This window comes from Vicia villosa, linkage group LG7 (genome assembly GCF_029867415.1).
Source record: "Vicia villosa cultivar HV-30 ecotype Madison, WI linkage group LG7, Vvil1.0, whole genome shotgun sequence".
Taxonomy (NCBI): Eukaryota; Viridiplantae; Streptophyta; class Magnoliopsida; order Fabales; family Fabaceae; genus Vicia; species Vicia villosa.
Window position 1 is genome coordinate 100,069,698 of NC_081186.1, and position 13,194 is coordinate 100,082,891.

Below are 13,194 nucleotides of genomic sequence, written 5' to 3' on the forward strand. Positions count from 1 at the left end.
TCTGATCCCTTTATCCAATTTTTAAGTAAGAGTAAGTATGTTGATTAATAAAAAGGTTAGTGAGTGCCTTTTGGTAAAAGCGAAGCTAGAGTATAGTTTAATTATGATAAAGGGCTTTTTGGCAAGGAAAAAACTTGAATAGATTTAGAGTAATAATCTAATTTTCTTAATTTTACTATAATCTAAAATGTATAATAGAGACATTTGTAAGTAGAGGTATGCTATTTGTTAACTAGTTTCTTACACCAAATAAATTTACACCACATGTATTCAATGAATTTAGTGTTGCACAATTACCAAAATGGAATTAAAAATTAGTAAAAAATTGATTAGTATATATTTTTTGAATAAAGTACGGTGTAGATGTATAAGTTAGTGGGGTGATGTAGATTGTGATATATTCATCATTTCTCGGTAATTCATATGCACTAGCGATTAAGTAATTGGATAAATCACCGAATAATATACAAGAAAAAAGTTTTTTTTTTGCCTTAAAAATAATTTTTAGATAGATTAGTAGTAAACTCTTGCACTTTTTTTTAATGTTTTCAAAACTCTATCATCTACCTGCACTTATAGAAGATTGAATGTTTGTCTTTGTTCAGAGATAGATTTCAAATTTTGAATTTTTAGTATTCTTTTGATGGGATCTAATTTGTAGATGGTGGATCTAGTAGCTTGAGATATTTGTTACAAAACTCACTTCATTCTAAATAGCTTATGTAATAAAGCTCTAATAAGGCTTAAGGGTAAGATTAGGATTCTTACCAAAAAAATCAAAGTTTCAATGATTTTGTCTTCCTATTATCATCCAAATAAATTTCTCCCCTTATAGGAATTGAACAATAAAACATGTTTATTTCTTCCTTTGTGTAGCTTAAAGAGCAATTGTCGATATCATCATCTACATCATAATTTGTCTTTTCTATCTTTGGTACCTAAATCTTTTTTGGTCCTTTGATGTTACTGGAATACATATTATGAGCAAACATATTTCTCTTTTTACTTTCACAATGATCTTTATAAAAGTATAAAGGAGGATGTATGTTAGAATCCTATTTGTACATATTTTATTCATAGATTTTGTGGTATTTCTTAACTCTTTCGCCAAGTTTTGATTCCTTTTAGTGTAATATTATGTAAATAAATATTTTGTTTAGATTGTACATAAGTTAAGTTTTATGACTTTTCTTTTATCTTTATATAGGTATTGATTATTTTGGCAAGCTTGGATTGAAAGGCTTTGATGAAATGAGCTTGGAAGGAGGTTTGGAGACTAAAAGAAGAATATTTATATCAGAAAGTCCGCTAAGCGGACCACAAGCGCGCTTATGCTCCAAAGATTCATAACCTCGCTTCAAGCGGGGCATGGCAGAGGTGAATCCTTATTTTGGGTCCGGTTAGCGGAGGCATTCCGCTAAGCGGGAGTTGAAGACAAAACATATATTTTGTGTTGTCAGCTTAGCGGACCTACTTTTAAGCCACATGTGTTTAGGCACTTAAAATTATATTTTCGAGGGGTTTTCCACCAACTTTTCATAACACACTTTTAGACTACAAGTTAGGGCAAAGAATAAGAGAGGAGAAAAAACTTTTTCAAGTGTATTTTCAAGATTTCAAAGCATCTTTCTTCATCTTTATTTGAGTTTGATGCTACCAAATCTTGTTTTGTTGCTTGTTGTTGAAGCTTCCATGGCTATGGAGAGCTAAACATCTTCTTGTGTCAAGATTAGAGGTAGTTACTTTGTAAATATGTATTTCTTTTAATCTTTTGTGTATGAACTTGGTTAATGATTAATATATGGTGAATATCTTGTTATTCATGTTCTATTTGTTGTTTTGGATCACTATTCATCTATCAATAAACAAAAGATTTGTGAGTTGATAATCACTTGTATCAAGTTTTAAAGATTATCATGTTGATTGTTGGCATGAGAGATCATTTAACAGTTAATATGACAATATTCACGATATTGCTTTAGAGATAAACGGTATCGAGAGGATATGTGGTTGTATTATTAGAGTACATGTGAAGCAAACTAATGAACGTTAATCTTGGCACGGTTTTCTCAAATTGTTTTCAAACCATATTTTATTGTCTTTATTTACTTTTTCATGCTCTTTACATCTAAGGTTATCAAACTATTAATCAACCTTAGATAGACTTGTCCAAGCTTTATGAGATGAGAAAGAGTTTTGAATTAGATCATATTATCTCTCTCTATGATTTTTTATTTCTTCCAACAGGTTTTATTTTTCAATTCAACTAAAGAGATTGTGTCTTTGTAGGTAGAGATAATATGCTCTAATTTACTCGTTTCTTTTGTTAACTTCTTACAAATGCGAAATATACCTTGATAGGAAAAGTGGAGGTTACCTCATCGCCTCAATGATTTGTCGTGAGACAAAGGTTTGCTTCTTCTTTATCTAAAGATTCCATATCATTGTTATTTTAGGATATGTATGCTCTCTTTTGAGGTTTCTTTAACTTTCTTTGATTTTGGTTTCTTCCAGGGTTTTAAGGACAGTTTGGTCTGATGTGCCTTTTCACTCCGCTTTGATGACATGTAAGAATGAACGAGGAACTTTTTTCACTTTTCTTATGAAGCATTGAGGTTTCTTTTTTATGCTTTAGAAATTCTTTGAATTTACGAAACATGAATCCCATGAATTCATTACTTTTACTTTGACAATCGTCATCTTTTTGCTCCATCTTGTGCTCCTCCAATTTTTCAAAAAGAGTGTTTGCGTCCATAGTCGTTGTAGCGTTAGATTCAGAAATCATAGTGACTTTGGGTTGCCGGCTACGATTTAGGTATATAAGAATTTGTACAACTAGTTTGTCATTTGAAAATATTTTTCTCATAGTTATTATATGACTAGCGATATGGGTAAATCGTGTTTGCATTTAATTTATACTCTCTTTTGGTTTCATTTTGAAGAGTTCATACTTGTGGGTTAATGTACCCAACCTTGCCCTATTTACCTTAATATGTCCTTCATGGGTAATCTGGAGGATTTTCCATATTTCTTTTTTAGTTTTGCAGTGAGAAAATCGTAAAAACTAATCAAGACCGATAGGGGTAGTGATGATTGCTTTCGCCTTCAAATTGTATTGCATATTTTTTTTATCATCTTTGGTCCAGTCTTTTTCAGGTTTATTTTCTACAACACCATAAACTTTGCATGTAAAAACAAATGGACATTCATTCACAACCTTCTAAATACCACGATCCATACCTTATATGGAAAACTTCATTTTCTTTTTCCACAAACTATACCATTCTCCATTCAATAATGGAGGTTTGTTTAGTGAATAGCTTGAACTCATTTTCCTCCTAAGACGATTAGTCCTTAACAAGAGTTAGATTATGATGCCACTTGTTGGAGAAGTGACTTCAAGCATAAGAAGGGGGTGAATTATGGATTTAAATTTTGTGATTACTTTTATACTTCTCTCGATTGAGACTATTTTAGTAGTTTAGTATGAGTTAATTGCAACGGTAAAAGTAAATAACAGAAATAAAATAGGATTGGAGAGATTGCACCAGAGGTTTATATAGGTTTGGTTGAACGTTAACTTAGTCCTGTCTCCAAGAGGTCTTCTTGAAGGTTATGCTCACATACCATTATACAAGTTGACAATGCATCCTCTTTGTCCACGAGTTGGCTATCTCATACCACTTTGAATAAGTCTATACGACTTAAATTCAAATTGAGATAAAGGATGGATGCCTAATTCTTGGCCCCCTCGAAGTACTAGTAAAAAGTATTAACCAACTCATATTTGCAGGCAAACAAATCGTCCTCCAGCTTCTTCTTCGAGAGGAGGGCAACTTCAAGAGACTCTTTCAAGGTGTTCTTCAATAAGGAGAGCCTTTTGGTATATTCCAGTATTTTTTTGAGGGCTTCCTTGACCTTCTCCTCCAATTGCTTCAACCCATATCGCCCTTAGTCATAATTTTTAGTGATTCCTACTCTTGAGTTAATGCTTCCTTTGCAGAAGTTAGATTAACCTACAAGTCGTGCCACAAATATATCTGTTTGGGCACCATCATTAAGGAGCCCTCAATCCATCATAAAACCTCTTAATTGGTGGTTTTCCACCATGTTGGGAAACTTCTGAGTTCCCAAACGACTAATAGCTTATTAGTTATTAGGAAAGTCTTCATGGAAGGGGATTTGGGTAATAACATAATTTCTTACGTCAAACATGTCACTCCACAATGAGAACAAAATTGTTTTGGGTGGGTCAACTCTAATTAGAGACTCCCGTGTTGCTCGCCCTCTTCATCTTCTTCAAGGTTAATAATGACTTTATCCTTTTGACTAAGATCCAAAAAAGAACTCCCAGCATGCCCCTATGTCCTCATGGTTTTAAATGGACAAGGATCAATAATGGCACTTCCTTTAGCGCCTCTTTTAGTGTCTTTGGTGACAAGACCGCCCATATGACTTTTTGGGTTTCCAGTTCACTATATTTTACGTCCCACTTTCTTCTTGGCCATATGAGTTTTCCTCTCGGCAACCGGGATGGATGACATATTTTCTGCAAAATAAAAAAGAAAAATGTAATAAGTATGAGGTCAATAAAAAATTCAAAAAATTGGGAATAATTACAGTTATAAATTTAAGCAAGTATTCATTGATATTGTTATCACCCCCGTAGCTAACTCTATCATTTTCCTATAGCTCACGACAAAGAACTCATTCAAGAAATTAATCATTTCTCTTTCGATAATGATAAGATAATCAAATTCAAGTCCAATGATAGCCACTAGCTCTTTAGTCCAAGGCAGAGGAAAGAGAGGGGTGTCATCCTTACGTGTTGTGACCATAAAGGCACCATATCGCTCTCTCACTCTCACAAACCTATCCTTCCAATTCTTGTTGTGTTTGTAATATGCTATGAACATTGTCCTTCCCGATTAAGCGCCAAGAGTCACCCAACCTCCTCTCGGTCTAGTCTTGATATCTTAAATGGAAATGAAAATCCCTTTGGTAGAGTTGCTGTCCAATTTCTAGAAAATAATCTTTAATATCCTAATAAAGGCCTAGTCGTTCGGTGCCATTAAGAGTGAGAATATGCCAAACGAGCCTAGAAGGGCCTATAGCCTGACCTATTTAAGGCCATACCATACTAGGTATATTTAATAAAAAAATTAGGCTTAAGTTTTTTTTAAAAGCATGTTTAATTAAATTGGCTAGACTTAGGCTATTAAAAATGAATTTTCTTTTTCCATTGTTGATGTGTGAATCACACCTTTGAAACCCGAAAAATGCCCTAAAAAAATTCAAAGATGCATCTCCAAACGCACCATCAACCATTTTTGCCAAAATTTGGTTTGCAAAGATCTTGATGACATACCGGCAGATTACGAGACTCCTCTGATACTGGAGGAGTCTCTTAATATGCTAGTATGTTATGAAGATCTTTGTGGACGATGTTGATAGGAGCAACCACGAAGGGAGATCTCGAAATGATCTGCTCAAATCCAAACTGACGCATGCATCACTTTGACAAATACTTGTTCATCAAATTACTCATACATGCCATCCATCCAGAGTAATTTGAAAAAGGGTTGAAGGGAATAATGTCCTAGTGAGTAGCGCATGGTGTCCAACCGATATACTGAGTCCTGCCAATATACACACGAAATATCCGTACAACATCATTCCCTCTACACGGACAATACAAGCAAACACGTGGATATTTATACTAGTAAAAATATTACTGTTATACTAAATAAATAATTGATATTACTATTCTATCTTTGACAAATTATACATATTCAATAATTTCATTACTATTTTAAGTTGACAATAGATAAATATTTTTAATAACAATAATAATATTGATTTTTTTAATTATTATAACATGAACTACGTAAAACAAAAATACAAAAAGATAGGCTAATCTGCTACTGGAGAAAAAATAAAAATAAAAACCCATTTTAGTTTTTTCTTTCTGAAAATTTATTATTAAAATATTCAACAACAATATTTACATCTAATTGTCGATAGTGAATTTTTCTGCGACTCAGATCAGATCCCGTCAGAGAACAAGGAACACTCTGCAGCTCAGAACTCAGATCATTACCGGTAACTCCTTCCTATCTTCAAATTCCCCTTTCAAATCAAATTCTCATTGCAATTTCATTTTCATTGATTTCTAAAATCGATTACCAAATAATCGCTTTTATAGGGATTCCACGCACGAAAATTCAAACGTTGAAGCCAAAAAGCAATGCTAAAGGGGAAACTATCGTTTTTCGGAGGTGGAGATTCTCGTTCGGTGGATGACAATTCGGCAAAGAATGAAGAGATTCTTCCTGCATTGAAGCTTGAAACTGATAAACAAGTTTATAGACCTGGTGATCCAGTTATTATCACTATTCAGATCTCGAATCCTTCAAATGCGTACTCTTTTTTGATGGAAAGACTCAGTTTTGAAATCAGAGGCATTGAGAAATTGGATACTCAATGGTTTGTTACTCAGAAGGCTTTACCTGGTTCAAGGCAAAGAAGAGGTTCGTTACCAATTGCTTTAACAATAGTACTTGTATAGTTGCATTGCACTTAATGTCTTTTGGACTATTAGTCACTTTTGGTGTTTTTTTAAATTTAATTTTTAAGTTTTATCATACGAAACACTGACGCCGGAAACACGATACACGACACTCATACATGCACACCTTTTTTCAAAAGTGTCATGCTATAGTGGTTTTAACTTTTAACACTTGAGTTTAATTTTGATATATGCGTATGATTAAGTTCAATTGTTTTAATGATCGGACGATTACAATTGATTGACCATGCCATAAATATTTATGTTGGCAGTGTAGATGAATTAAATTCTGAACACTTTGATGAGAATTTTTTGTTTTAATATTATTGTTGTTGAATTTTTCATTTTTGTTTCAGGTGAACATGTTTTTGTAGATTCCTCAACACCAATCCTAGTAGCAAACCAGATTATTAATGCCGGTGCAAGCAAATCATGTATGCCAAGTTCTACACTAAATGATTTATGTTTGAAAATAAAAGACAGCAAGACAACATGAAATATTTGCTAGTTGCCAATTTACTGTTTTTTTTTTTATAACTCACGAGATTGTATTTGGATGTTAATTGCAGATGTTGTGAGAACAATGCTGCCTAGCATAATTCCACCATCGTACAAGGGTTCAAACATTCGCTATTTGTACTATGTTAGAAGTGCAATAACTGGAGGGTGGCTAATTCTGGAAAACGGGCAATCTCGCTCAGAGCCAACGAAAGATGTTACTGATTTGGTTGGTTTTGCAATGACTTATTACAACTGTATTGGAATGTATTTTGTATCGTGTTATTTTCATGCTGAATTTTCTGGAGATTTTATATGAAAACCATCATGTGCATTTACCTCAGCTTAGACTTTTACTATGCCGAGTTGGTTCATATGTTAATGACATAGTAATATAGTCTCATTGCTTCTATTACTATGTGGTCTATATTTTTCTTTTAAATAATAGAAGGAATCCTTAGTTGTAGCATTTTTCCCCTTCTTGATTGCACGGTGGTTTGACCTATGTAGCTAACCTTACTTAGTTGAATAAAGCTTGATTGTTATTGTTGTTGTTTGATTGCTCGGTGGTATAATTTGTAGTCTTTGTTTTTTATGTTCAGTAAAGGTTACATTAATAATAGTTGTTATTTTTGGTCCTAGTCTCATGATAAGTTTTAATATGCGTATTTTCCGACTTATAACGTTTAACTTTTAATTCTGCAGGAAGTTCGTATTCCATTACAAATATGGGTAAACCAGAAAAGCAACGGCTTTCCAAAGGATGATGGTTAGTTTGGTTGCTGACTTTCATTTTTGTTTTAGTTCTTCTGTAAACCTATTAAAACAGAGTCTGACTTGACTCTAGAGACTTACTTATTTTTTCTACATTAGTCCCATCAAGATGGACACGTGAAAACCTAAGGAGGCATTATTTAAAACCATTATAATTGTAAATGTTTTCTGTATCTTGTTTTCACACACGATGGTATTCCTGTATTGGCATTATTTCAAATTCAACCTTGCAGTTTACAATACTGGAAAAAATATATCTTTAGGAGATATGGGACTTGACAAACTTTGTTGGTGCCCAATATCATTGGATAATTTATTCATTGTTTATAAAAATCTGCAGATAATCAGATATCAATAATAAGTTTGCTGTTCTTTTCCACCTATACATTTTTTACGTGATGTGGCTTCAAAAAGTGTTAAGCATCTTACCCTGCATTTGTAAGTGATATATCCATGTGTTTATGTTTTCAGATATTGTTCCCTTAACTACTGTACAACTGGATATATTTTGGAAAGAAATGGATGGAGATGCTGATTGGGTATGCTACTGGTGATATTTTTTATTCGGTAAACTAAACTTATCTGTGGTTTAGCCTAACTTTGTATGCCACCTATTGTTTTAAGAACGTCTTCTATTTGTTTTCATTATAAAACTTTTAGTTCCTTTTATCCGGTAAACTAAGCTTTGCATTTGGAGTGGCTTATTTCATTTTGTTCCACTTGTTTTTTGATATTGTTATTGTTTTCCCTTTTTTGTTTGATTTGATCTCATCCTTAATGATACTCCATTTCCTCCTTTTAATTCTAAATCTCTTTCCTATTTTCCCTATTCTAAGAAAGAATTCAGTTCTGGTTGTTGATTTAACTGTACCGTACTATTTTTCAAAATTTTTTTTGGAACTTGTGTTTATCCATAACTTCTGGTTGCAGTTTTGCCCATCGTTTGACATATTCTTTTATTCAAAGTAGCTTCTACTTACTGCACGCTGTGCATTTTCTTTGACTATGGATGTCAATTATAATAATTTCTTTACAGGTTAGAGCAAATGATATTGATGATGGTGTTGATGAGGATTATGACAGCTCAAGGGATGATATATCATCTGTTTCTTCATATAACCCCACGAAAGAAAATATGTACAGAGGCTATGGAAGTTCTCTATCATTGCGATCTTCCTCTGCAAGATCATTGAACAGGGATGCTTTGGAAGGTCACCGAACAAGTTTATCTTCAAATATAGCACTTCCCCGGTTGTCTGTTGCTGAAGTATTATCTGATTCTGGTGCTGGTAAGTTAAACTATGCATATAATATATCTGTGTTTATTTATGAAACAACTCTTTTTCTTGTAGGAACTTGGTTCTGAAACTGTATCAATTCCAAGTTAGTTCATTGGTGTCTGTTTGGTAGTAGTCATCTTTTGCTTTTAATCCAAAATCATACTTTGCCAATTAATAATTCATTTAGCAAACAGATGCCCTATCAACTCAGAAGTCATTTGCCATGGAGCAACAGAAGTTCGGGAAGCAATTTTCTGCAGAAGATGACGCAGGAGTCTCCTCTTCACCGGAAGCTGGAGGTGTTGAATCTTTATCATGTAAGTTGATGCATATTATTCATTTTTAAAATGTATTTGTCTGTTTTGGATACAAATCAACTTTGTTCTTCGTTTATTTTTAGATTGTGCATTAGTTAATTTTGTACAGACATTTTCTGCAGCAGAAGGCTTCATCAGAGGAAGGTCTTATAACATCAGACTTGATGATCAAATTTTGCTTAAATTTTCCCCAAAAAATTCCGACTCAACTTATTACTTCAGCGACATGGTAAATATATTAATGCATAATTGGATAATGCGCACAAATTAAGAAATCAATAAAATGACAACTTTATGGATACAGATAGGTGGGACTCTAACTTTCTTTCACGAGGAAGGAGCTAGGAGATGCCTTGAGGTGACTGCACTTTCATTAATAGTGAAGATTTAAACTAATAGTTGGCAAATAGTTAATTTTCATTGATTGATGATGAACTGGAGTTTATTTTTATAATTACAATTTTCCAGATCTCAGTAACATTGGAAACTTCAGAAACTATAAATAGACGCTTCGTCCATCCTTCTAGAAGGAACTCCCCAACAATCACAAAGGTAGTTACTTCTGGTCCCTTTAGCTCCCACTGCTCATGCTGCTTTTGAATTTATTGATTGACTACATCTAAAACCAACATTTCATGGCATCCATTTGGATTGAAGTCTGTTTGTCAAGAGTTCTCCGAAAGTTTTCATTGTCCTTCCACTACCTCTGTTAATCAAACTGTTCCATTCTTTTATCACAAGTATGCTTGAAACATTTCTACATTTCCTCTTATACTTGTTTATATATCAATCATTGTTTCTAAATAATCGCACTAAGCTACTTACTTACCATTTGCTTTAGTCATAAAAGCCCACTGTTACCATACTGCGTTATTCAGTTTTAATAATGAAGTTGCAGTTTATTGGTGCCTTTTGATTGAGCTATATGCAGGGACTATTCAAAGGCCAATCTCTTGTTAACTTATCTGAAAGATCTGTTCATTTAGTAGTGTCTTGTGTCGTGTTTTGTCTGCCTATGTCCAAACTTTCTTTATGCAATATTCAAAAGGCAATGAGATCATTATCTAAGTTATGAAAACTTGTGAATGCATATATTTCTACATAATATTGGCTTCTGATTCAGAAAAATATGATCTCAATTGTGTTTTTAGGTTCAGAGTGACCATCACGAGGTTGTTGCAGATTTGCTCCAGACAAGTTTCCTTTTTTCTGTCCCCATGGATGGTCCAATGACCTTCTCCACTCCACATGTATCTGTACAATGGGTTCTCCGCTTCGAGTTTTATACAACTCCAAAATTTGTGGATTGGACAAAGTATGATTTTCACTCTTGACCTCTTCCTCATACTCCAAATGAAGAAATTGTGTTTAGAATACTCTTATTAGAAATTTTCATTTAAATTTAAATGGCTTCTGAACCACAGGTACGAGCATCCCCTTCTGATTGAAAGAAGAGAAAAAACCGAGTGGGTTCTTCCAATTACTGTACATGCTCCACCACCAAGAACTCCTACTTCTGGCTCAAGAAGTGAGAGACTTTTCTCTCTGGATCCAATGTGGGTACACACTTGAAGGTATTATACATATTTGATTACACGGAACTGGTTGGCATCAATTGATAAATGCATTCGAGCCCACTTAGTGGCAAAATACTTGATTGCTGTTGGTTTACGCTGAATTAGCTCCTCCCCTTACCAACTTTATATGGTAATTAGCTTTGATATCAGAGTAGAGATATAATGGATCCATGGTCCTTGAATTTGAAGCCCTCCTTGGCTGTTATATCTGTCCCTAGTTCAAGATTCTGTTTTATGTGTTGTTAAAGAATATGTGTAACTCCGAGAATCGTTGCACTTATGTGTAAATGTTATGATTCTTACTCTTAGAATTTGGGTTTTGGCCTAACTCAACCCCAAAAGGTTGCTCAAGATGTAAGAAATACATCAACCCCCCCCTCCTCACGCTTAAAATTAGATGTCTAGAGCGTGGACCAATGTGGGCGGAACAATAGAGATCTCAACATAAATAACATATCTATGAATATATGATAGACTGTAATGTAATCTTAGAATTTGTTCTTCTGGCATAACTCAACTCCAAAAGCTAGTTCAAGAGTTGAGGATTGTCCAACTTCAAGCCTTATAAGGAATACTTCGGCCGTTTTTCTAGTTACGTGGAATCTCAAGTCTCAACAATTTCCAATACGGACAATGTGTACATGTGCATATAAATATTAGTAGAAAACCCAAAACTGGAATGGATATTTCTGGCTACCATTCTATTCTATAGCAGATCATTGCAATTGTCTTCTTATTGCCCTATTCCAACTTCCAAGTACCCAACATACATTAAACACCATCCTATGAGTGTGTACCTTAATTTTATTATTTGGTTATCACTTGATCACCAAAATGATTATTATTTACTAACTTGTTTTAATATTTGATTTGTTTTTTGCAGCTCAAATAAACCAAAGCTAAAACGAATGCAGTCCAACCATCTTAGCTGTCTTAGCACACCTTAAACTTCATCCTTCATGTACAAAACTCTTGCATAATAGCAGCTAGCTAAATGTCTAGAATGATTCTTTTGTAGCATACCAGAATTAAGACCATTTGTTGACTCTGGCAATTTCTATATAGGTCTTAGCATTTCTTCATGTTTTCTGTTTTTCTTATTTGCCTTTGTTACTGGGGTGATTTATATCCCCATTGTTCATGTGGGTTCTTGATCTTGTTCCTATATTTTGCAACGTCAAGTTTTTTTTGTAGATTTTATGAATGTTTGTTTTTGTTGTTAAATCTTCAATTAAAGGTTGAAGTGTATTTAGCTGGTGTCTTAAAATTGGTGGTTGAAGTGTATTTAGCTGGTGTCTTAAAATTGGTGGTCGACAGTTTGGATGAACACTGCACACACTGTTGTTGATAGGCCTTGTTAGGATGACACTTTACTGGGCTTTAAGCATGATAAGTTCAAAACATGGAGTTTATGAAAAAAAAGAAGGAATTGTTTATCCCACCCTAAATGGTGGAAAACACTCTATGGAAATTATAAAATGTTCATTTGATTTCAAAAATGTATTTTTGAACGCACCATGAGTCTAACAAAATTACGTCACACTTGAGTCTTATCCCATAGGGAGGTGAAGAAAGAAATTCTCTAAATTTTAGTAAAAAATATGGGATAAGACTCAAGTGTGACGTAATTTTGTTAGACTCATGGTGCGTTCAAAAATACATTTATATTAATGTGGAACTGGCTGCTGCTGTCTCCACTTTTTCTCTGTCCAAATTTATTGTTAAATAATATAACTTTATTGTAAATGTGTGCGTCAAATGGTCAGGAACATAGTTGTTACACATATTTATTGGCTTTTCAATCCTCTCAAATGGTCAGTAACTGCATCTACTAATCACATTTTTCAATACTTCCTGGCTTTCCAATCCTTTCAAATGGTCAGCATCTACTAATCACACTTTCCAATACTTCTTGTCTTTTTTCGAAAGTATACTTCCGAAACCTCCAAAAATGGGTGTTTTCGAAGATGCATATCCGAAAACACCTTTTTTTTGGCGTTTTCGGAAGTGCATTTCCGAAATAAAGGGGTATTTTGGGGTTTTCAGCGGAGGTGACCAAAAAGACTAGGAGGTGGATAAAGAAATTTCCAAAATTTATTCTATAGAGATGTATCTCCCATATTTTTACTAAAATTTATTCTATAGAGATGTATCTAAAATTTATTCTATAGAGATGTATC

General features: G+C 33.7%; 1 protein-coding gene across 1 annotated transcript; it reads left to right on the forward strand.

Moving 5' to 3' along the window:
• Nucleotides 1-5,950: 5,950 nt before the first annotated feature.
• On the forward strand, nucleotides 5,951-12,218 carry LOC131616143 (uncharacterized). Its single transcript, XM_058887396.1, has 14 exons — nucleotides 5,951-6,102; nucleotides 6,206-6,530; nucleotides 6,925-7,002; nucleotides 7,138-7,295; nucleotides 7,772-7,835; nucleotides 8,312-8,379; nucleotides 8,877-9,129; nucleotides 9,315-9,437; nucleotides 9,560-9,666; nucleotides 9,742-9,795; nucleotides 9,906-9,989; nucleotides 10,589-10,752; nucleotides 10,862-11,011; nucleotides 11,898-12,218. Exons 2-13 carry the CDS (start codon nucleotides 6,248-6,250, stop codon nucleotides 11,007-11,009), a joined length of 1,584 nt encoding a protein of 527 aa, XP_058743379.1. The 5' UTR covers nucleotides 5,951-6,102; nucleotides 6,206-6,247; the 3' UTR covers nucleotides 11,010-11,011; nucleotides 11,898-12,218.
• The last annotated feature ends 976 nt before the right edge of the window (nucleotides 12,219-13,194 follow it).

What these genes read in the sequence shown, in the direction of transcription:
- LOC131616143 (XM_058887396.1), top strand. Translation starts at nt 6,248, where the DNA reads ATGCTAAAGGGGAAACTATCGTTTTTCGGAGGTGGAGATTCTCGTTCG. An exon ending in TGGTTCAAGGCAAAGAAGAG is followed by an intron (nt 6,531 to 6,924) that starts GTTCGTTACCAA and finishes TTTTTGTTTCAG; the next exon opens with GTGAACATGTTTTTGTAGAT. An exon ending in GAGCTAGGAGATGCCTTGAG is followed by an intron (nt 9,796 to 9,905) that starts GTGACTGCACTT and finishes ACAATTTTCCAG; the next exon opens with ATCTCAGTAACATTGGAAAC.